General features: G+C 36.8%; 1 protein-coding gene across 1 annotated transcript in view; it reads right to left on the reverse strand.

The window, feature by feature from the left end:
• The window catches only part of SLC1A3 (solute carrier family 1 member 3), a 65,613-nt gene that overhangs the window by 22,869 nt on the left and 18,514 nt on the right, over nt 1–24,230 (reverse strand). The window contains exon 3 of the mRNA XM_056514283.1: nt 23,363–23,500. Coding sequence (XP_056370258.1) covers nt 23,363–23,500 — 138 coding nt within the window. The remainder of the gene's footprint in view (nt 1–23,362; nt 23,501–24,230) is intronic.

The raw sequence follows: 24,230 nt of genomic DNA on the forward strand, positions 1-24,230 counted from the left end.
CCCTTTCATCCCGCTGCTGCTCCCTGCTCCACACGCTGCTGGCTCCAGCACCTCTGCCTCCTCTCTTCCTCTCCCTTCCTTCCCCAGGGGGCCTGGGAAACTCTGCCGTGCCACCAGTCCCCAGCGCAGGGATGCCTTGGGGTTGTCAAGGCAATCTGGAGCAGAGCCCCTGTAATTTCTCCCAGCGTGTGCGCTCACACAACATGAATGGGAATGGTTTTTTAAGTACTGATGGGGAGGGAGAGAAGGAGGCTGGGGAGAAGGAAGGGAAGAAAAGAAAGAAGGGGGTCAGCATAAGCCTGTAAAGCTGAAAAAACCCCCAGCATTTACGCCTGTCTTCTTCCTTCACCTACCCCTTCCCTCTCTTGAGAAGTAACTCTGTGTATGAAATAAAGACACGAGAAGGAATTCTCCAGAGTGTCACAAAGCAAGGCACTGTTTTGTTCTTTAACAAAGATGTTTGAGAAGAAATGAGAATATTCTAGAATATAGGAAAGGCAAGGAGAACATTGATAAATAATTACAAGAAGAGAAAGAGAGAGGAAAGATGCAGGGAAAAGTAAAAAAGATCTACTTAGGATGACTTTAACAATTCTGAATTGTTAATCTGATAGCTCTGATTGTTCACCTGACTTGATCACTGTTCTGTAAATTCGCATAAGCTATTGATTCTATGAGTCATCATGAATAGCTACTATATTATGAATAGTTACAATATTATGAACATTTGTTTATATTGTATTCATGATTTTATATGATAAAGAATTCTAGAATTTACCAAATCCAGAGTTGCTGCTATTTTTAGTTTTCTAGATATTGAAAGCATGCTGAACATAATGTATGTGTAATCTTGGATTATAGCAAGGTACATTAATGCAGAGGGATGGTACTGTACTCCTGGAAGATCAAGCATAAAATACACTGAGCATGTTTTCTTTAGATAATTTTTAAACCTAATAGCTTTGAATCTGCTTTTTCAAGAATAAATTCCAATGAATTGTTTTAAAAGCTGAAATGCAGAACCTATGCTAAAAGTCCTTCAGCTTCAGTGTACTTTCTCCCTTTAATTAGCACAATAGAATCAATGGAATAAACTGATTTTTGAAGAATAGTCCAATGTCCTCAATGAGCTATTTCAGTCTGAGATTTGAGTTTATGCCTAATTTTCCCTATTAAGCTACTTGAAAGTTTCTACCTGTAGTGGGTATAGTTTTTTTTTCTGTTTTGCTTTCATTTTGTTTTTGTTTTTGTTTTGGTTTTGGGTTTTGTTTTTGTGCGTGTATTTTTTGTTTATTTTTTAAGAAAGAAGAAATGTACTCTTTAAACAATTAGGTGCAAAATGCTTTTTTCCCACAACAGTAGCTGGTCAGCAGCTGGTATGCCTGAAGCCCTGTTTCTGTGTGTAAACTCCTAGTCAGCAAAGCATCCTTGGGTTTATATTTGGCTCCAGAATTAATCACTAACTAACAAACAAGAGCCCATAAATAGTAGCTTTTAAACAGGATCTCTTTTCTTACACTCCAAAGTAACTAGCAACCCTCTGAGGAAAAATAGTCATTATGTAGGATTGATTCTAGTACCTTGGGTGATTTTATCTTTCCTCAGAGCAAGCAAGACTGCCACTGGGAGTAGAAGTGTGCATGTGAGCATATACATTTATGCATGCCTATTGTTTCAGATTGAAAACAGTTAAAATGCTCAGCCACTGCTTATCATATTGAAAGTCCCCATTTCTCAATATTTTTGCTGCCCTTTAAAAACTTCTGAAAAAACCAAATGGTTTATGTTTGCTTTCCTACACTAAAATTCTTGTGGTTTTAAGTTTTTCCTCCAGTGTTTTAAATTTTTTGTTTCTTTAAAATCCCTTTTGATGCAAAATGGCAAGTATCTCATTTATAGCACATTTCAGCTGGGGTTGAAATAACCATCTAGGCCAAATAGACCTCAGGACTGACCAAAAATTAAAGTTATTAGTGGCATTGATTTCTTCAACACTGACAGGTAGGGGTTATTGGCCACCACCCTGGGAAGCTTGATTCAGTGTGCTACCTCCCTCTCTGGAAAGAAATGTTTCTGAAGGTCCAGTCTGAACATCCCCTGGTGCAGTTTGAGCGTTTCCCGTTAATCCAGGGAGCGATCGGCTTTACCCTCTCCCCTTCCCCTCTCAGGAAGCTGCAGAGAGCAGAGAGGTCACTCCTCAGCCTCCTTTTCTCCAAAGTGGACAAGCCCAAAGCCCTCAGTGGCTCCTCACAGGACAGAGGTCACTCTGCTCAGCAGGGCAGAGACTCTGTGCTCAGGTGTGAGCTCTTGGCTGAGCAGCCACTGCCACGAGGCTCCCATCTCTGGGCACAGGACTGAACACCTCCAGGTCAGGATTCTGACAACATGCAGCAGTATGCTGATGAAAGTGCACAAAATAATGAAGCAGTTCTGAATGAGTATGCAGAACAAACTATCCATTCTGATACTTACACATACTGACTTCTTGAAAAAAAAAAAAAAAAAAAAAAAAAAAAGATTTCAATGACTGTGATTAATTCTTTCCTTATTCTGCATATCAGATCTGAATTGATGGCACTTCCTTGCCAATGGGAGATTTTTATATAAATTCCCTTTAGATGTTTTGAGCTAAGTATTTATGCACAAAACATTATGAACAGAGCATCTTTTTATTCTTAATTATTTTCCTGTTTACTTTTTATGGTCTCTTCATTAGGAAACTGCAGTTGCTTGTTAAGGACTCCTATGGTGGAGCAGCAATAATGGCAACTGTTGACTCAGGAGTGTTGCCCTAATTTTGTTTCTTTAAGGTTGTCTTTCACTCTCCTAATGAAGCAGTCTCAAATGGGCTACTCCCACCCCCTACATCCACTAAGTACTGTGTGATGAGTAAACTCTCAGTGTGAGACCATGAGAACAATCCCTTTTGTGTATGTTGATGAGGATTTGTGGAAATGAATAGCACTGTGCAAGGTCACGGTAAAATATGCTGACAGAAAATTTGTAAGGAAAAGCAATAGTTAGGTAAAGACAGTGGAGGTAGTGACCAAGTTTAATTAACATGATTAAGCACTAGAGCTTTATTGTAAAAGCAGCTGAACATGTCCTCCATGGTGCTGAACATTCCCAGAAAACAAAAGCTAAATTGAGGCTTTGACAGTTGGGCCATTCACAAGATCAGGTACAAATTTGACCAGTCTCTAGATTACAGTTTTAAATAATAGTAACACTAAAATAATAATATTGCCAAGAAAAAAGACAATAACATTTTCAAAGAACTGTATGTATATGAAGTTAACTGATATTAAATCAATACAGCTAATGAAGCCACTTAAAACATGTCTGAAATATAGCTCTGTATGCCTTTTTACATGAGCTGATGAGACAAGCTGCTCCCAAATGGTGATTTAACTTATCTTTGTTTAGATAAGAATTTTAGATAATGAAATTAGATATTGTATTTTTTCCAGCTCTTTTAAGAGCAGTGGGCAAATAGAGGAAAATTAGCAGTTGTATTTGATCCAAAATTATGTGATTGTGATTAAGCCAAGCTGACTAATGAAACCCATGGCTGGGATATAGTAATGCAATTCAAAGAGCCAATTAAATGGCTAAGAGAGGTTCTTAAATTACTAGCCTTGCCCCACATCTTTGCAGTCCTGCCTCATCCTTGGTAGAAAACTATCAACTTTGTGTTTTGCAGGGTTAGTTTTTTCTGCCAGTTTGTCATTTTGAATCACCCCAGATTGTGTCATGTGCACACCAGAATTTTTACAAGGTAAGCAGAAGGAAGGAGTGTCTGGGTCAGACAAACTAGCAAACACCTGCTCTTTCAGCCACAATTTGTTCCTTACAAGGAAAATGTTTGTGAAACCATGGCACAATATTGTCTGAACATCATTGGGTGATGCAAGTAGAAGAGGCCCAAATAATACAAGTGGGTTTTACCTTTCAGTTAACCACCAATAATAAAAGACTGTTTTGTTGTGGTTCATCACTGACTAACTCTCTTTTGGTAATATAGCTTCACTTTATGAAACTTACTCTTTGGTGTCACTGCATTTTAATTGTTATAAAACATATGACAGTAATCCATGATTGAAAGCATTTCTTGGACTGTCAAGTTTAGCCTTCTGATACAGCAGGAAAGCATGTTCTACAGTACTGGTTAAAAACTTACTGAGCTTGAGGTTCAAACCAATAGTGATTCTTATCCCAACAATTTCCATGTTTGTGTATTGCACAGCCTTACTCTCTCTTTGGTTTTCTTATTTCAGGGTAAAAACAATTTGATGGGTCAATGGTTCAATGTTCATATGGACACCCATGATGATGGTGTCCTTCAGGAGTCTGTGCTGTATCAACACTGGTTGATATTTTCACCAAGACACAGATGGTGGGATTGAGTGCAACCTCAGTAGGATTGCAGATGACACCAAAGAAAGAAGTGTTTGACACTTCTGAGGAGCAACATGTCATCCAGAGGGACCTGGACAAGCTCAAGAAGTGGGCCCAGATGAAAGTCATGAGGTTTAAAAAGACCATGTGCAAGGTGCTGCACCTGCGTCAGACCAGCCCCTGGTATCAGCAGGGCAAGGACAGACCCAGAGCAGCCCTGCCCAGAAGGACTTGGGGGTGAGAGGCTACACATGAGCCAGCAAAAGAAGTGTAACCAGCAGGTGAAAAGAGGTGATTCTTCCATCTCTACTCTGCCCTCATGAGACTCCACCTGCATGGAGGGTTGAGCACTGCATCCACCTCTCAGATCCTCAGCACAAGAAAGATGTGGACCTGTCAGAGCAGTTCAGGGGCCACAAAGATATCAGAGGGATAGAGCACCTCTTATTTGAGGACAAGCTGAGAGAGCTGGGGTTGAGCAGAAGAGTAGAAGGCTCTGGGGAGACCTTTCAGCACCTTCTAGTGCTTTAAGGAAGCCTGTGAGAAAGATGGGGTCAGATTTTTTAGTGAAGTCTGTTATTACAGGAAAAGGGGTCGCAGTTTTAAAAAGGATAGATTGAGGTAGGACATAAAGAACAACTACTTTACAACAAGGGAGTTGAAACACTCTCAGCCAGAGATATGGTATCTCTCCCATCCATGGAAACTGTCAGGGTCAGGCTGGAGAGGGCTTTGAGTACCCTGACCTAGCTGAAGCTGTCACAGCTAATTGCAAGGGGTTGGACTAGATGACCTTAAAGGCCCCTTCCAACACAAACTGTTCTATGTTTCTTCCCTTAAACTTCTTCTGTCTGTCAGTATGAGTCACTGAGGACAGGGAAGAATTTCATAAACTTCTCCAGACTCTACTTGTTGTTGCTAAAATATTTATAAACAACAAAGTATAACACCTCCTGGTAAAATGAAATGTTAATATGGAGCACTTGGATGCATCTGCTAAGTGTCAATGATGCTTACATTACTACATGAAAACTCCTGCAGGATTATGCTCTTCTGTTCTGAAAAGTGTAGCTGGCTTGCTTTTCAGGCTTGCAATATAACAGGATACATTTGAGGAACCAGTAGGAAAGTACATTTCCTGAAACACATCTGCCTGAGAAGGACCCTGCTGTGGGGCTGTTGAGATACTCATTTAACTCTTCGCATTATTCCGTCTTTTGCTCACAGTATTGGAATGTGACAAACAATATGCTTTTTGAAGGGAAACTAGGGAGTAATTTATCTTCTTTATGTGTGCTAAGCAGAGCAGGAGGGAGATGCAAGCAGGGATTCACAGCAAGCCATGGAGCAGTGATTAGTAACAGCTGACAGTCTCAAACCAAGACTCTCTTTCTTTGGCTACCTCATTGTAATAACAGAGTACAAAGAACTGACTGTCTTCAAGCCAAGAATCAGAGACCCAGGAACACAGAAAATAGCAGCTCAAAATTTTTTTTGGTAACAAAACACTATTGCTACCTGCACAGTGCGATTCTAAAAAGACATCCTTTTATGTCCAGACACTTGGACTAAGCTTTCCTGGAAAAGGGACTCTTATGTTGGACATAAAGCTGATTATTTTCTGTGTAAGGAGTGAAAAAAAAGATATATTTGTTTATGAAAAAGCATAATGTAACATGGCAAATTATTTCAGTTTAATCAAGAAACAAGTTTATTTTGGTAGCTAATAAGCCAAAGCACATTAAATTAGTTTAAATCCTAAAGTGCATGTTGTTATAAGACTGAAATAAATATGATAGTAGTTGTAAGACTTTCATCCTATTCCCACAGGATGCAATATTGGTTTTCATTTATTCTAAATGTACTGCCAGAAATACCTGCTTAAAGCATGAAATGCCTGCATCCATTGAACTGATACAAGTGATAAAATTACCTTTGCCTCTGGATGGTATTGAGCACACTACTCAGTGCTCCATAAAGATCCATAATCTAATTTCTCAAAATACATGCGCAAACTATTAATTTGCTAAAATGCTGGTCTTAGTTTTGGTAAACTGTGCCAGGGGTTCTTCACAGAATGTTTCTATATGTGCAGCACTTACTAAACAACATTTCAAAAATGTACAGTGCTTCTTGTATCTGCCTGGCTCTGTACAGTGTGATGAAGCTGCAAACTATTTCTTATACCAAATCACTCCTGATGTACTTTAGTTGCCACTGAAAAAATAATGAGAGATTAGAGGTGTCCATAACGGAGCAGTAGCTAATGGTGCAGTCTAGTGTAAAGAATAATTTGCTTTTACATCTTGGGTATATAATAAGTGCCTGAAGAGACACTTATATGAATTGCTAGAAAAATAATTCTAATCTGGGTGGTGTAAGATTGACAGAATGGGAAATTAAGGTTCCCCCCCAAAAAAAGAGAGATTGAGGTCTCCATCTGTGTGTAAAACTTAATAGGTTTTGGGGTGTGGGATTGTTCTGATCTGCAGCTTGTCAGAGCTCTACGCAGAAGATGTCAACTTCTCACTCAAAATATGATTCACTACTGTGGGCGAACCTGCTCCTGGCTTCTTCAATGAAAATTCCAAAAATAGACTCTACTGGAATCCTAGTGTCTTATTTGGATGTTTGTCCACTGGGATCTGATATTAGTTAAGTTAATTTTATAGAGTTCAGCCACCATTTGGAAGGAAGCTTTGCCCATTTGGATGTGACTTGATGAAGATTTGAATCAATGGTAGTATGTGACATGCATCAGGTAACAACCTGGCCTTTGGACTTCTGCTTGGATTTTTGATTTTAGCACAATTTTAAAAACATGCAGAGCATGGTTTGTTAATGCTAATCTTACTAAAATAATTTGGAAACAAATCGTTGATGTTGCCTTTAGGTATGTGTGTAACTTGGCTTTTTTGAATAATCTGAAGATCCACTAGTAATTGTTCACTCACTAAAGAACCTTTCACAGATTTTGTTATTGCAGTACTGACTATCTATTCTTGCAACAGTTTATTATTAATAAAAGTAGCTCTGCTTTGTTGTTTTGCTTTTTTAAAAATAACTCTTGTCAGTGATACAACACTTCTTTGTGCATCTGTGTACAGCCTAAAAGTTCTAAGTGTTCATCATTTTGCTTTCAAGCTAGCAGTTCATTCATCTGCTGCTGTTTTACCCACTGATATTCCATGAGCTGCTCATGGAGCTAGTGCTTTCCTTTCGTCTGTGTTGCACACACTCTGCTAGTGTTTACATCTCCTTGTAATTCTTTCAGTTTATTTCATTCCTCCCCATGTGCCCTGCATTTTTCCAGTCTGTACTATTGTGCAGCACTGTGTGCTTCCATGGACTGTTCTTGATGGATTCACAGTTTGCTGACGTTTCTCCCTACATGCTCCAAGTACACTTTTAACTCCCACCAAGTTTGGTTGCTGTCTGCACTGTGGCAACATAAATCCCTTCCAGTGAAACTCCATGGTACCACTGCTATTCTGCTCCCCATAATGGTAAAAGTTAGTTCAGTTATCTCTCCATGACAGTGATCTTGGCAGAGCAGCTTCTCAGTCTGGGGAGGTTTATTCTGAAAGACATTATGCCAAGCCTGTGCTGACATTTGTGCAGGACATGATGTAGTGATGTCTCAGTTTCTCTGAGAGTTCAGGCACCAAGAAGATGCACAACTACACAATATCTATCCATGTCAAAAGGAAATACACTGACCTCTAAGTCATTATTTGAACTAGAAACTGCAGAGCAATAACTAATTAAACAATACAGACAAATTTAGGGTTCTTATTTTTAAAGAACTGTAAGAACTTGCATTTAACAAAATACATAATGCACATGAAGTTTTTTATAAAAAAATTAGTCTCATGATGTTAAAGAATCTAGAAACAATCTGAGACTTCCTTTATAATATACAATCAAATCTATTTAAAGAGAATGGGATCTGATACAGAATTTATTTGAAAAAAATTGTATAGACATTATTATGTTTATGAACTTGTAGCATTTAAAACCCCCACTTATAATCCATTAGTTAATATGTTAATAAATGAGAACATCCTAATGCATACCATGATAGCATTTTTCCTTTTTTTTATAGGAGTAAATCAGAACCTAATTACATTTGAAGTTCCCCCCAGGAATTTAATTAATAACACTCAAATCAAGTTTAAGAAGAAAATAGTTTCTATGTGTGAATTTAAGGTCCTCTGGTAATATGCCATATGAATACTAAGGAGTCATTACTTTTGCTGCAATTAGTCTCTTATGTTTTAAATTGTCATTATAATTTGGAGGGTTTTTTCACAATTCAGTAATGATGTTAAGGCTCTTCTGAGAACTCATTAAGAAAGTGTGGAATTGGAGTTTCATGTGAACAGGCTTTTGTTTTCCTTCTTTTCTCTCTTTTGTTTCAATGACCTCTTGAACTTTGGGTCACTGATTCAGTTACAGCCTTGCAACATCAAAGACGTACATTTTTTTCTTTGTATTTCTTCATCTTGCAGACTTGTAGGAGGGAATGGAAAGAAGTTAATACTTACTCTGGAATGCCTGACAGTAGCAATCAGTACTTTTTAATAATATTATTACGCTCTTTTCAGGATGTTAGAGCACTAAGTACAGATGAAAAAGAGGGATTGGCACCCACAATTCAAGGGCTATACAGTTGCCATCTGGGCATTATCTGCTTGGCAGGATTCAGAATATGAATCTCTATGACAGGACAGGGAAAGAAAATATCAGCTGATTTCAAACTAAATGCATAAAAGAGAAGAGAGGTTTTTTTTGGTTACTCTTATTACTGGACTATGATGTTCTGCAGAACAAAAAACTAGCCTATTTTTTTTTTCTTAACAAATTAGTAATCATCCTATCTTGAATCTGAAAGATTTATTTTCTTAATGGATGGTGGTCCTATGCACAGACTCATTGCCCATGAGACAGACACTTGCCAGGCTTGGTAAGGATATGTTCTGTATCTTGGTTTTTAGAGTTTGGGGAATTAAGACACACTGAAATTGTAAAATCTGGACAAAGCTGATTTTCAGTGCAAGAATGAATTAGTGCATTAATGAAATAGCCATTCATTAGGTGAACTCTTGACCAAAACCTACTTACCCTCTAGCTCTGAAAAGAAACTATATTCACTGGAGAAGTTCTGATATTATCTAAGTATTCAGAAGTAAGTTAGAAGTGGGTGGTGAAACATCAGAATAAAGCATGTGAGTAAAGAGAAAATGAGAAAGCTGTTTATGGAGGAAAGAATCAGAACCATTATGTTAACTGTGGTGCAAATAGTGTATTTCTAGTGTTAGGCTGTACTTTTGTTCTTCTTATCTACCACCAGTAAGGAGCTACTTGTAACATTTTCTGAAGATGAAAAAATTCATTTATCTGAAAAAGAGTTAATCCTATTTAAGTATTCAATTATAACAAATCAAGGTCTGAAAATGTGATGAATTGAGGCATGTAAAAAATATTTGTGTTAATGTACATAGTCCAAAAACCTCTTCACAAAGCACTTCAAGATCTTCAGTGAAGTAGAGAAGGTGAATATTGCTGGAAGATTAATGCCAGATCTGATAAATCAGAAACTTGAAGTCATATTCTCCCAATACTGGAATACTGGTTTTGGGTAAATCCCAAGATTTTTTCAAACAAGTCCTCTCTATTATGTGACTCTTGAGTTTTCAGAATATATTCAGGATCTATTTGTGAGCTTCTTTTTACAACCAGAGGCCCAGAATTTACTTTGCTTTGATTTTTGACTTCCGGAGATGATGGTTCTTTAAGAATAGCATTAAGATCTGAAAGCTTCTGTTGGCACAAATGTTGAGTTTCCTTTATTTGCATGTTAATTCCTCAGTCTTAGAATTGAATTGCTATTCAACTGTGTGAAGCTGTAAAGAATTTTGTCTTTTCCTTTCTACATGATAATACTTTTTTCTTTTTTCTTTTTTGCACAAGTCTCTCTGTAGTTTTTACTTGTCTTTGTAGATCATCATTAGTATATCTTCCTTTGATAGACTCCTACAGAGAATAGGGTCTTTTCAAAATGCTATTAATAGAAGGAATACAGAGAGCTTCTGTATCTGGTAACCCAATAAGCCAAAATTTTAGAACTTGTCATTCCAGATGCCTTTCTTGCTAGTCTGCTATAGATATAAATATATGGATATATGGATATATAGATATATAGGTATATAGATATATAGATATATAGATATATAGATATATAGGTATATAGATATATAAGTGTGCCCACACTAGCAAGAACTGAAAGTTTGGGGTTTACTAAACTGCCTTTTTTTTACTGAGTGTGCAAGCCTCTGAGGAATTAGTGTTTGTATTGATTGGACATGTCCCTCTTTCCTTTGGAAATGGTATGTTTTGCAATGATGTACAGCTGTCCAAAATCAAAACCACTAAAAATACAAGCTCTGTTGATCTGAAGAACACTCAGACAATTCAAGAAAGGACTACCTTGAGTACAGGTTGAGGCCTGTAAATTTCTTTTTGGCCTTTTCTGGAATTCAAATGGCGCTTTCTACCTTTCTGAGGCTGATAGATGTGATTTTAGGTAAACTGGTGTAGCTTTGCTGCAGTGTGTATCCATGGCATCATTCAAAACCTGGGAAGAACAAGTCCCAGGAAGAATCAAAGGAGAAAGGCTTGTGAAATGGAGAAATGTGCCATCAGGTGCGGGAGTCTCCGGGACTCTTTGTATCGGGGTAGAAGGCATGGGACAAACCTCAAGCGCTCTGTTGAAGCTAAAGGTTACAGTTGCAGTTTATTATAAAAGACGCTGCTAGGGGCTGCCTGGCACAGCCCCAAAGCAGGACAAAAGAGATAAAAGGGGGGAGAGAGAGAGAGAGAGAAGAGGGAGGGCAAAGAGAGAGAGTAAGGAGAGGAGTAAGGGAGAGATTTCCCGTTTAGAATACAATAAATCTTCTTCCATGATGAATATTCTGATTTCCATTAACCAACGTAATACAATATACAAATTCTATAGCATTTACATACTGCCTATAGAAATCCTTATATCAGCATAGTGTGTTACATTTTAAACTCTAAGAACTAATCTTTGGGCCCTGGCAATTCTTTCTGTGACCTTTGGTCTTGCTCTCTGGCCAAGGGCATTGTTTAATCAAGAGGGGATTACCTTCAGGGCCCATCCTATTGTTTCATGGTTATTTAGTAACTAAGGCTTGGCATCTCAAATTTTGTTCATGGTTTCTATATTCCCAGAATCTGAGCATTCATATTTGCAAGATTGCTCTGTTTCATCTTTTCCAACAATCAGTGAGATCTGATGCAGTGCATGAAGTGGCAGAGTATGCCCAGACTTAGCCCAAACTGATGCTTTCTTTCTGGGATAAGCTACATCACAAAACTCCAGTCATTTCTGGGGTCACAAACTTCAGCAGTGTAACATCTGAACCCTAGACTCACCAGATCTGACTCTGTGAGTCCGAAAGTCCAAGAGACTTTCTACCCAATTAAAGAAGACTGGCAATTCTATGAAGAGATTCTAGGCTGCAGAAAATACTTTGCAATGTTCATGAGTGTCTCAAGCATTCATCTGGGGACAGCATTGCAACAAAAAAATAAGGAGAAGGTATTCTATAACTTCTCTGCAAAAAGCTAAGAACTAGGGAAAGGAACTATGATACAGCTGGAAAATGATTCCTATCAATGAGGTCAGCTCTTACATATTTGCAATTACTATCTTTTGAGATATTCACCACATCGTATACAACAGCATCACTTATATTTTGTTGCATTCATTTCTCAAGATCTGAACTGGATGATATAGAATATATTCAGAAACAGCCTGCAAGTAAAGAAAAAAATATGCACTACCAGGAGTGTCTGGATGAAAAGAATTCTAGCACATGCAGGAACTGCTTTTTCACTCCCTGACATACAACTAAAATCCAGATATTGCTGGTCCTCAGTTATATATGTAGCCTCAACAAATTATTAGAGATTTTTGTTCTATGTGTTTCTGTTTTCTCCTTCTGAGTGGGCTGTGACATGTGACTACAATACTAGGATGAGCAATTATCTGGGAAGCCTTCATCCTCTTCCAGACAACCCAACATCTTACTGGGATCCAGACCCAAGGCTTGAGTCCTGAAACTCTTGTAGTCCGCAGTGGCTCTCCTCATTTTCCATTGCTCAGAATTCAGGTGGAATTTCCACCAAGACTCTGGCTTTCAGTACGTCTGCCTCCAGTGATGGTGATGATGATGGATATACCTTATAGAAGTTCATAATCCAGCTACATGTCTGAAGGACACTATGTAGTAAATCCAACAATTAGGTTTGAGAATTAAATGGAAATAATATGTTATAGGTCAAAAACTGTCCATTATCAACAAGTGAAAAAAAACAGAGTGAAAACAAGGCTAGAGGAACTAATGAAAGTATCACAGAACTATGTTTCTGAAAGTGACAATGTTCTCCATGTTCTACAATGATCCACGTAGCTGATGCAGTTGTTCAGAAAGTACTTTGTGTCTTATTGCATTTCACAATGCTGATGAAATAATGTGTGAAATAATGTTAATGAAATATGTGTTACTTCTCCTGGTGTGCAAGTACTTCCAGTAACATTCTTGGTGTGCCCAAAATTCAGCCTCAGGAATTTTCTTCCTTGGATTCTTCCAATTTTCACATGCAGTTACAGAAAGGCAGACTGACAGAAAGGCAGGAAGGAAATACAACGAAATTGTGCTATATTCAAATGTAGGAATGATAATCATTGTGTTCAAGGAAGAGAGAAGCAGGTGAAAGGAGTAGGGAAGTGAAAGCTGACAAAGCCTAAAAGAAGTCTGTGTGTACCTAACTATGCCATGTTTTCTAGCTGTATCTTGTTATATTTTGATATTTTGATAATGGCCCTCACACTGTTGCTATTTGCAAATTTCTCAAATGTGGGGTAATTAAGAGCTACCAATACTGTTGTGCATATTTCCTTCCCCCTTCTTGACAGATGGCTTGCTTTAGCTCTTTTATTTTTAAGTCCAATTTCAGGCCAATGGAGTGAGCTATTCTCTGGTTAAGGTGAGATGATTCTTAAATCCTGGAATTGTTTTTCTCAGGTTTTGAATTGGTTCTTGAAAAGCTGAGTGTGTCATGAAGCTGAAATTGTATACAGTAGTCAATGCCTCTGAGTAATTGCTGGGTGAAATCTTTGCCAGTGAAAACAGAGGTACTTTCCTCTGTTAAGAAATTCTCTGGAGTGCAAAACCGACATAAAACTATGGGAAATAAATTAATCCAATGGTTGTCCAACCCATTTGTCTTCACATTTATCTGACAACAAGTTCTTACTGAAAGACTATGAAGAGCAGAAAAAGACAGAGTTAATTGCCCTTGTTTGCTCTCCCTGGAACAAGGGAGCAGTGGGACCTAGGGCCTTGCTACATTGCTAGTTTCACAAATTTATTAGCCAGTGGTGACTGTATCTGTGAACTCTCTTTTAATTTAATTTAATTTTAATTTTTAAACTATTTAATTAAATAAATTTAATTTTAATTTTAGACTACTGACATAATTGAAATGAATTGCGTCATGTGAAAAAGTACTTCCTTTAATATAAATGCAAGCTCTTGTTATTTCTTAGAACACCCTATTTTTCCTTTATTATGAAATATAGAGAGAGATAGTAATAAATAGCTACTCCATTTTAGCTTCTGCAAGGAATTAATGATTTCTGTGGACTTTTACAGCAACTTCTGTGGTTGTATCTTTTTCCAGCCAAAAAAAAATGAAGTGTGTTTAATTCCTGCTTGTGCTTTACTATAACTTCCTTCCAGCCCTGTCCCCCTCTCTGGACTGCACACAGTGAGTCTGAGAACTCTTGCCTGTGCTAATGCCCATTTGAGAACTCGAGATTAGGTGTAGCACATTCCCCTTTCCCAGGTGTATTACCTTGCACTTGCCACCATTCTAGTTCACCTGTCAGGTTATCACAGACTCATTCATTATTGAAAACACCATTCTTTACAGTTTCAGTCTTCAGTCTCCTGAGCAAAATGCTTGCTCTCAGTGTCCTAATTCTCAAAATGCTGAGAATTGGGTTTGCATTTTGGATATTTTAGTATACAAAATGTAAAAACAAATATTTTCCGTTTATAAACTAATGTAACTGACTTTACAGCTGATTTTTAATATTTTTGACATTTTTTAAGTTTCAGGTCTGCTGGTTTTCTGTAATCAAGATATGCTTGTATTATTTCCCTAATAAATTTTCAGCCCTTCTGCCCTTGACTGAAATGTTAAGAAAGAGACAGTGTGGTTTTACAATGGTCCACCAGTGCTCAGGCAGGATGCTTTAATTCTTATGTGTTCTTTCAAACAGCTTTTGCTTTTTGCTTTGTCAGCAAGCAAAGTATTGATGCTATGCATTTGAACTAAGACATAAAAGTAAAATGAGGTCTCTGTGGGTGGGAGGTTGCTCCCTATTGTTAATTCAGCTAGAATCTAATGCAGAATGCAAACTGAATAAGAGTATAACAACCTGTTATTTAATACTTTGGTCAGGAACTAAAGTTATATTTTGCAATGAAGTTTAAATCAGCCTTCAATTAAGGACCACTAGTAAAATTGAATTATTTTAGAGGAGCTCTTATGAGTTACTATCTTTAGACATTGTAGACTTTGTCCTTGAGCACCCCTGCTGTTTCTGTCAGAGACTAAGACTTCAAAAACCACACTGCTCTGTACTTTCTGCTTTTGGATGCTCTATATCCTGCTTAGGTTTTCTCTTTTATGGTGTAATCAAATCTTATCTTACACAGACTGTTATTTTATGCAGGAATTTAATCTCTGCTGCTATTGTATTTTAATTCTTAGTCAAATCTGACTAAGAATTCACTTAGATTCATTCTCTTAAGCTCTTGTAAAGATAGATTTCTGTGTATTCCATATTGCCAAATTGTTTCAGAAATGGCTCAGAAATAATGAATTATAATTTAATTTTATAGACCTTTCTGAAGTCCTTACTTTTAGTATTTGCATAGATTGAGATGTATGGCCGTTTTTGAGGGACCCAAAGGTGTATTTATTGTACAAATACTTATGAAATTTCATTATGATTTTCTGACTTCCTTGCCTTATAAAATGCTGGATGTATTTTATTTCTTAACTGGCTACCAGCACATTCAGAACCTGCACATCATTTTTTTTGTTTTTTCACATGAATGTTGATGTTTCTAGGTGCTGAATGCTTCCTAAGCTACATTTTTTCCTTCTTACATTTTTTTTAATGTAGCTACCTGCTATTTAAACTCAGTTTTTAAACTTCAAAAATATATTTCTCAAGATTTAGATGGCATTATTGTGAACCCTATATTGCCCACATTGCCTTAAAACTGTGTAGTGTAACAATATAAAAAGGTTCAAGTTTAAGCACCTTTGTGTGCCTATATAAATAATGATTATTAAAGAATAAATGCCAGACTAAATGGAAATCTGTTTTTTACAGAAATATGGCTACTGAAGGGAAGGTCTTGAAAATAGTTATATTTATAGATTAATTTTTGTACATTTTTTAGCTGCTGTTGCCTGAATCTACCATAAAGATGCTTGTCTGAGATGAATCTGCTTCTGAACATGGATCAATATTTCTAATGTTTCTACAACTGTTTTTTTAACCTGACAGGATATTTTGTTTACAAGATGATGGGATCTCTACTAATTTAGCAATTTATATGTCTACACTTTGAGACAGTCTCTACTTCGGACACACACAAATCAAAACATGAGTTTTCCTTTATTTTCTTAAAGTATGTGAGTGTTCAAATTAAATAACTGTGTCATCCAGTTATGTAAATTGAATATGCAAATACCTACATGAATGCATGAACTCATGTGTGAATGAAATGTACAAGTGCATAAAATTAAAGCTGCCATGTAATTCAGCTTTTACAACATTGACATGCTTATAAGGCAGAGAAGGTGGCAGAGAAAGAGGGAAGAGCTGCCTAAAAAGAAGGTAAGTTACTTTTAAAATAATATTTTTATGCATTGAAAGAAAGCCATAAATGAAAAAAAATAATACAAGCCTAGGGTGTTCATGAATTTTTTACTCATAGCAGGCTTCATACTACAGGAGATGTCTCAAGATTCCTCTGTAGACACATCCCAATACAAATACATAGGTAGCTCAATTTCACTGACAATCCAAGAAGTGCTTTACTCTGAGAGAATTTGTTCATTCTTTTCCCTATAAATCGAGTCAACTAAGATGAATGTAGAACTTTTTAGTGATTTGGTGGGTATTTATTATTCTGACTTCTATAACTCTTTCTTTAGACCTCACGAAAATTAGAATTTTTGGAAAATCAGAGAATGTGCCAAATTCTGGAATTTGGAAAATTGATCCATTGCTTTGGTGACCAGCTAAACTGAGCGAACAGTGCTTAACTGCGTCTTGGTTTCTGCATATGAACTACATGAACTGAATCAGGAAAGCTGTGCTTCTTAAACTTTTCTTAAACACAGAAGTGTAAGACTGGCTTTTATTAAGGTTTTTACCTTCCAGCTTAACTGTGAGTACTAAGATGTTTCACAGGCACTCGTTATGTCTCTGTTCTGCCAGAATGAATTAAACAGAATTACTGCTAGATCTTTTTTATTTTTTACTGGGAAAGCAGTAACTGGCTCACAGGTCTGCTCTGCCTGAATGAGAGACTTTCCATCTGTTGAAATTACCATAAATGTTGCAGCTGATATGAGACAGCACCTGGGGCCTTGTAGTAGGTGACAGCTTTTTTCCACAATACTCTTGTCAGCCAGCAGACAGGAGAGCACAGGAACTGCTTAGACACATCTTGCTTTCACATCCTCTTTTCTGAAGAGATGATACTCAGGTCCCTTTATGAGACCTCCTTATTGTGTGCTCTGATGTGAAAGGTTAAGATGAGCAACTGTGAAATTCTGGCCCTTTATGTTTTCTGCTATTAATTTGTTATGATAATAAAGGAGATTGCTATTGTTAAAAAAATAATAAATGATTAATAGAGGATAGGGGTTTGATATGATTGATATAATTTGCATCTAGTTTTTCTTCAGGGATCATTTACTCTCTCATTCTAATGTTCAAAAACGAAATAATTAAAGCATAATTTCTTAAGTTTGATAACATTAGACTATTTTCTAGAATTACGTCTGTACAGAAGGCAGTGTTGTCTGGTGTCTAGATGCCAAGCCATTCTGCCACAGTCCCCTGCCATACAAACTAATTAAAGTCCATCACTATAACTAAAAAAGCTATGTGGATCTCCTAAGCTATGACAACTTAACCTACATGCTTTCACTAAAATTTCTATCACACATAGCCATCTTCTTTTCTGCCTAGTAGCTATGAAAAGCCCAAACAACACTTCAGCCACACTTCATCTGAAGGGAGAAAGAAAGCAGAGATGCAGAAGGGAAACATGGTTTGCCTAAGGTTACACAACTTGTCACAGCACTGACTTTCCACATTTTACATCCACAAGTAGCATTGGGAAAAAATTGGCTTTTCTGCAGTAGAATATGCTCACATCCAGGTGCTGCATTTTTCCTGACTTAGGTAAGGGAGTGACTTGGAGACTATGTCAAGTTCAGTTGTTTGAACATTACCCTTGCTCATTGTAGGCAATTTTAAGCAAATGCAGCTATAACTTGTCTGTTAGTTGTGAACCCTGAGAATGCTTTGTTTTATGACTTAAATAATTGTGTGTGCTGGAGTTTTACCTCTTTGAGGGGAGAGATCTTGCTCCTTACTGGATGTTTTGAACAGGCACCACTCACTGCATTCCTTTGATGGCGAAACTCAAAGGCATCTTTTACACTTCTGAGGTTACTTAGGAAGATTCCATTCATGGAAATTCCAGCTTTCTGCTCTTTGTCAACACTTTCTATAGTTTTTGTAGCAATAACTACTATGAACATTTTCATAAAGTTTCAGGAAAAAACCCTTGTTTTTCTGAGTCTGCCCCAAACAAAATCATGTCTCCTGCAGTACTCAGTGCTGTTGACTGTAATTGAAACTCTACAGAGGCAAGGAAGTTTCTGTGTCTTCCAGAACCCACTAACAGTAGTTACATCATTATTTGAATTAGAAAAGGGGGTGAATATAAATGAAGATATTACACAAACTGCATATTAAAATGCTTTTCCTCTTTGAAGTAAATTTTCCATACTCATTCTTTTAAACTGTTTTTTCCACATGGCCTTCTTTTTTTGGCAGGAGATTCATGGTCTGTGTTTGTACAGAACCTTGCACATAAAATCCTGGAAAGTGGTTAAGACTCATTTGCACCACATTAGTGTTACTCCCATAAACAGTTTGGACAATCAGTGTTGTCTAGTGCACAGTGTACTGTACTGATATTCACAAATGGGGTCCTTGCTTGATTCTGTAGTTTCTGTATAATCTTTGGTGAGCCAGCAGACCTCTGTTTTACTATTCCTATACTCCTGTTGTCCTTTCCTATCTTGATGTATGTAATTAAATAAACAGATTTATGTTTCTGCAATGTGCAGCAAAAATTAGTGTCAGGCTTTGAATGGGCTTTTTATGCTTTGCTATGATTTACTAGACAAAGGCACTTGAAAGAATTGCACAGAATTTAATACCAGTTCACTTGCACTTAAAAGTAGTTGTTCCTGTAAAGGTAAATTCCAAGCTCTCAAAATTTTGTAGAAAGATAAGCAATCAGACTATTAAACTGTACTATGACTAGAACTGTGCAAAATATTTGCAAATTTATAAAATTTCTCTAGCTTTAATGTTTCTCACTAATATTATGTTAAAACTATGCTTTTTGTAAAAACTTGTTGTGAATCATTTTCATGGAAGGGATTTCAGGAAATAAATGTTTTTATTAAGAAAAGATAACTCATTCTGATGGCATTATATTCAGTGAGTACTGAAACATGCAGAAAAATAATTTGTGGGCCATTTTTAAGGAATGGACTTTCAATTTCATTATCTTCTTGCTGTAACAGCTCCGAAAATGTTAATGCATAGTGCTTTTATTGCTGGCAAAATTTTCTCTGGCTTTGGCTATTTTGTAATATGTTGAATTGTTATCATATGCACCTATATTGCTTTATATACCTTTTAGGGACAATGCATATTTCAGAATAATTGTGTCAAGCAATTTTCATGTCAGATGCTTCAAGCTGTAATGGAATGAGAAAGCATGCAATACTTTTTTTTCTTATAACTGCTGCAAATCCAACACAGAAACAAACCAAAACTGTCAGCCCTCTGTTTGTATAGGAATTCATATTTAAATTAATATTAAAGACTTGGCCATAATACAATCCAAATGGGAATGTATTTATTTGGTTATTTACATTTCCTCTCATATACCATTTTTAATTTTGCCTTTGACTTTATATGAAATCCCAGTTGTGAATTAGGAGCTCTCTTATTTTAAAGACTATAGGCAATAAAGCCCAACATATAGTATGCAGCTGAATTTTTGTCTAGACCACAAAAATAAATACTATAGACATGCATATAATCATATTTTCCTATAAACATGAAAAGATGGTGAATGGTATGCAACCAATCTCCATTTTCTCCCAAGCAGATGTTACTACATGCCTGGTAAAACACACGTCAGAAGATAGAATCTCATGGAGAAAGCTGCACACCTGCTTGAACCATGGGCAGTGGTGGCAAGTCATAAGGCAAATGTGATTAAAAAACTCTGAATTTGATCCTGCATTTCTTCTTTCATGAAGGGGTAAAGAAATGGGACTGGATTGACTTCATCTTGCATAGTTTATTTTCCTGAAGTCTGTGAATAGCTGTCAGAACTGTTTACCTGAATTCTACAGTTTCTCAATTTATCTTTTATTTATATAACAGAGCATTAGCTCTTAGTTGGATCTTATTGTTCTAATTTATTTGACATTCACAAATTTTCAAGGGAATGTAATTTCCCAGCGTATTTCTAATAACACAGTTTATGGTTTTGCCAAAGTTAAATCCATCACATGAGCATAAATACAAAGAGAAACCCAGAATATCATATCTAGGGGACACTGTCATTCCTGAAAACAGAAAAATATTTATTAAAATGATTAACAATTGGAAGAAAAAAAAGTATGTTATCAACATGAAGACCTGGAGGAGTCACTTTAAGATTAGGTAAGGAGCATTAATTTTGTTTGCCAAAAAAATAAGGAAATAAGAGATTTGCCTTCAATATCCTGAGTGGTATTAAGACTAACTTGAGTAGCATAAGACTTGTATTCAATGAATTATCCTATAACATGTAAAAAAATAATCCAAGCACACATAAAATTGCACAGTAGTACACCTACAAAGGTTGTATCTAATTATTATTTTGATATTCACTAATGCCTGCATGTTCATTTGTGTATGAGAGTTCTGCAGCAAATATGTAAAATATCCTTTTTACAAAAAAAATTTGTATGCTAAATGAGATATTGTTCAGTGTAGAAAGCAGAGTTTTTTCCACAATTTTTAGAATAATTCAGGAATGTATTTTATTCCCATGAAAGAGGATATAGTCCTGATGTATTGAAGGGCTTTTAAAAAGAAATTAAATCTGCCATTTGTTAATTGCATTGAGTTTTCTCTGATTATTCCCTACCCAACTAAAGAAGTTTGAAATGCTCTTATTCACCTTGAAAATTTCTGCCTCTACTTCAAAGGGAACTCAGTATAATCCACTTAATATTACAAGGCACTTGTATGATAATAGAGCAAATCTTACAAATAGAGAAGATTTCTCTTTGCCAAAAGCTTTTCTATAATAAAGGAAATGATTGTTATGGAAAAAAAAAGATAAAGGGCTTTAAAACAGAAGAAAAACAGATAAAAAAGAAGGGTGTTGATGGAATCCAGAGAAGGAAGATTCTTTTCAGAATAGAATTACTTGCAAACTCATTTTTCTGATATTTCACAAAAATCTCTACTGAGACCTGGCGACACAGCAAATGAGCTTCTTTTATCAGAAGTCCAGCTCCTTGTGATGCTTGTGACTTTCTAAGATGGATTTGCTGATCTTTACCTGAGCGAAGTTCTTCTACTTAAATTATTGAAAATCATTCAAATCCTTGTATAGGATGATCTACTTGATTTTATGATTTACCTGAGCTCTCTCAGAGAACCAGTATGATTGCAGAGTTATAAGGAATTGAGAAATAATCAGATAAATTCTCCTGAAATAATTCATCCTGCAAAATTGGGCAGCAGTGCCAGTTGACACTGAAAAATCGTAATTATCTCTCCTTTTCTATATTTAATGGTTCTTCTATCAGTGTCCTGACAACTCAGGGAGCTCTGGAGGTGAAAGGGAAAAGAAGATGGGAGAAAATTACATGTAACAGAATTATATAGGGGGTGGGAATCAAATCTACCATTATTTTTCCTACAAAACTTTTACTCCCTAGTTTCAGTGTTCATTTAACTTTCAGTATCCATATAATGTATGTGCATAGAAACAAACTTCACTTTTTTTCTTGAAATATGAGAAGGCAAACAATTTTGTAATTGAGAATACCCTAGTTTTCTGCTATTGCATTAACAGGTTATACTCATACATACTATCTTTGGTTTCTGTGAAGATGTGTCTTTGCTCATTTGCATTTTTAAGATATATTAATATTAACATATTTGACACTCAGTTAAATAGACAACAACTTATAGTCTCTGGATCTTCTGTCAATCAAGTTAGTGTATTTGTGTTTTAGATCCTAGGACTGCACAGTGGGTAATTTTAATTAAGTCCTCCAAGCTGATTTGTTGGTAGACTAAAATCCATACCTTCTTTTCTTCAGATAATTGATAGAATGAATACATCTCAAGTACATCCTAAATATTCATAACTGAGAGGTCTTCCAAGAAACTTGGGTGGAATGCCAAGGCATACATCACCAAAAGAAATAAAATATTATTTCACTAGTTAGAGGAACAACTTGGTAAAAAGCATTCAAAGCTTATTAGAGCTGCTGACCAGAAGACAACAAAACAGAACAGATGGAATTAAGTTTCTTCCAGACTTTCCATACAATCCCATCTATCCGCTATGGACATGGAAGTGTCCATATTGGAGTGGGTCCAGAGGAAGTAATGAAAATGATCAGAGGGCTGAAGTCATGAGGACAGGCTGAGAGCATTGGGTTTGCTCAGCCTGGAGAAGGGAAGGTTCCAGGGAGACCTTAGAACACCTTCCAGTACCTGAAGGGCTATAAGAGGGCTTGTAGTGATAGAGGAGGAGATGGCTTAAATTAAAAGAAGGTAGGTTTATATTCTATATCAGGAATGAATGCTTTACTGTAAGTGTGATGGAGCACTAGCACAGGTTGCCCCGAGAAGTTGTGGATGATCCATCCCTGGGAGTGCTGGAGAATATGTTGGATGGGGCAATCTGCTCTAGTGGAAGTGTCTCTGCCCATGGCAGGAGGATTGGTACCAGATTTTTAAGGTCCCTCCAACACATACAATTCTATCACAGGATTTCACTTTTTCTAATCTATTGACAGAAGACTAGGAGGTAGAAAGATATTTTGCATATCTGTAGTTACAGGTGTGTGTTATTGCCCACAATCAATAGTTTCAACTTTCTTGGGGTTTGTTGTTATCTTTGATAACAACAGGACACTGTGGAGGAAATACCTGTTCTGAAAGTAAAAGGAGAGGAGTATCGAGTCAGCTTCATAGCAACTACATAGAGTAGTTTTGTATTGTTAGATTATCTATGAATTTGGAAAAGCATCTTTCAGTTTCTCTGAATATTAATTTAAACCTCTTATTATAATGTCTCTAAAGCAGCAATAGCAATAAACTGACTTTCTGTAGTTTATAATACTTCTAGGACATAGTGTGCCCGCTTTTTTGCTTTTGGTGTGTGCATCTACAAAATTATTTAAAAGAGGGTGTGCAGAGGTGTGTTTTGTTTTGTCTGTTTTTGTTTACCTGTGACTAAACTGGATACAATTAGAGGCAGGACCAGCATCTGCAGCATTCTCATGAGTAGCTCTCCTGGAAACGAAAAGTACTTCACTTCCCGATAACTCATCTTATATGATCGAAGAGAAAATCCCAGGATTACACCTGAAGGAAGGGAAAAAAGATCATTACTCAGTCTTGTAAAGAAGTAGTAACATCTGAACATGAACAGCTATGAAGTACTTACCAGACATATCTAATTGTAACCTGCAGATTTTTTACACTGATTTACTTTCTCTGGAGTCACCTACTGCTGTGAGTAGCCTACCCGAAAATGTTAAGTGATTGTCATGATTTAGGAATTGTTCCCAATTTAGTGTTCCCAGTCAAATTCTGCAAGCCATATCTCACTTGCTCAGCCCCCTGCTCCCCTGCTCCATCCCCCTGTGGTGGGAGAACTGCAGGCACAAACATGTAGCCAACATGCATCAAAAACAAAAACAAATTGCTGAAGACAGCAATTAAGACAAAGTACAATAGTAATTTTAATAATGAAGTATACAAGAGGTGAATGATTCACACACAAGTGCTCACCATTCAGAAATCCCCAACACACTCCAAGAATCAGAAGGGGCCCCTTCCCCCGACCCCAAAAATGACACCAGGTTGTATAGAATAACCTCTGGGTCCTGGCCAAGCCCTCTCCTGGCTACAGCAAAAATCAACCCTCTCCTGACCACAATCAGGACAGTTATTCAGAAGGATTTTTGTGCTGCTATTTTAAAAAATCTGGATTACTGTCAAAGGTATATCTTGAGTGCTAATGAAAAGGAAACAATCCCTGCTACTGCAGCCAAGAGTCTTGAATTCTGGGATTTTGAGTGTAATCATATAT

Source organism: Oenanthe melanoleuca, chromosome Z (genome assembly GCF_029582105.1).
Source record: "Oenanthe melanoleuca isolate GR-GAL-2019-014 chromosome Z, OMel1.0, whole genome shotgun sequence".
Lineage (NCBI taxonomy): Eukaryota > Metazoa > Chordata > Aves > Passeriformes > Muscicapidae > Oenanthe > Oenanthe melanoleuca.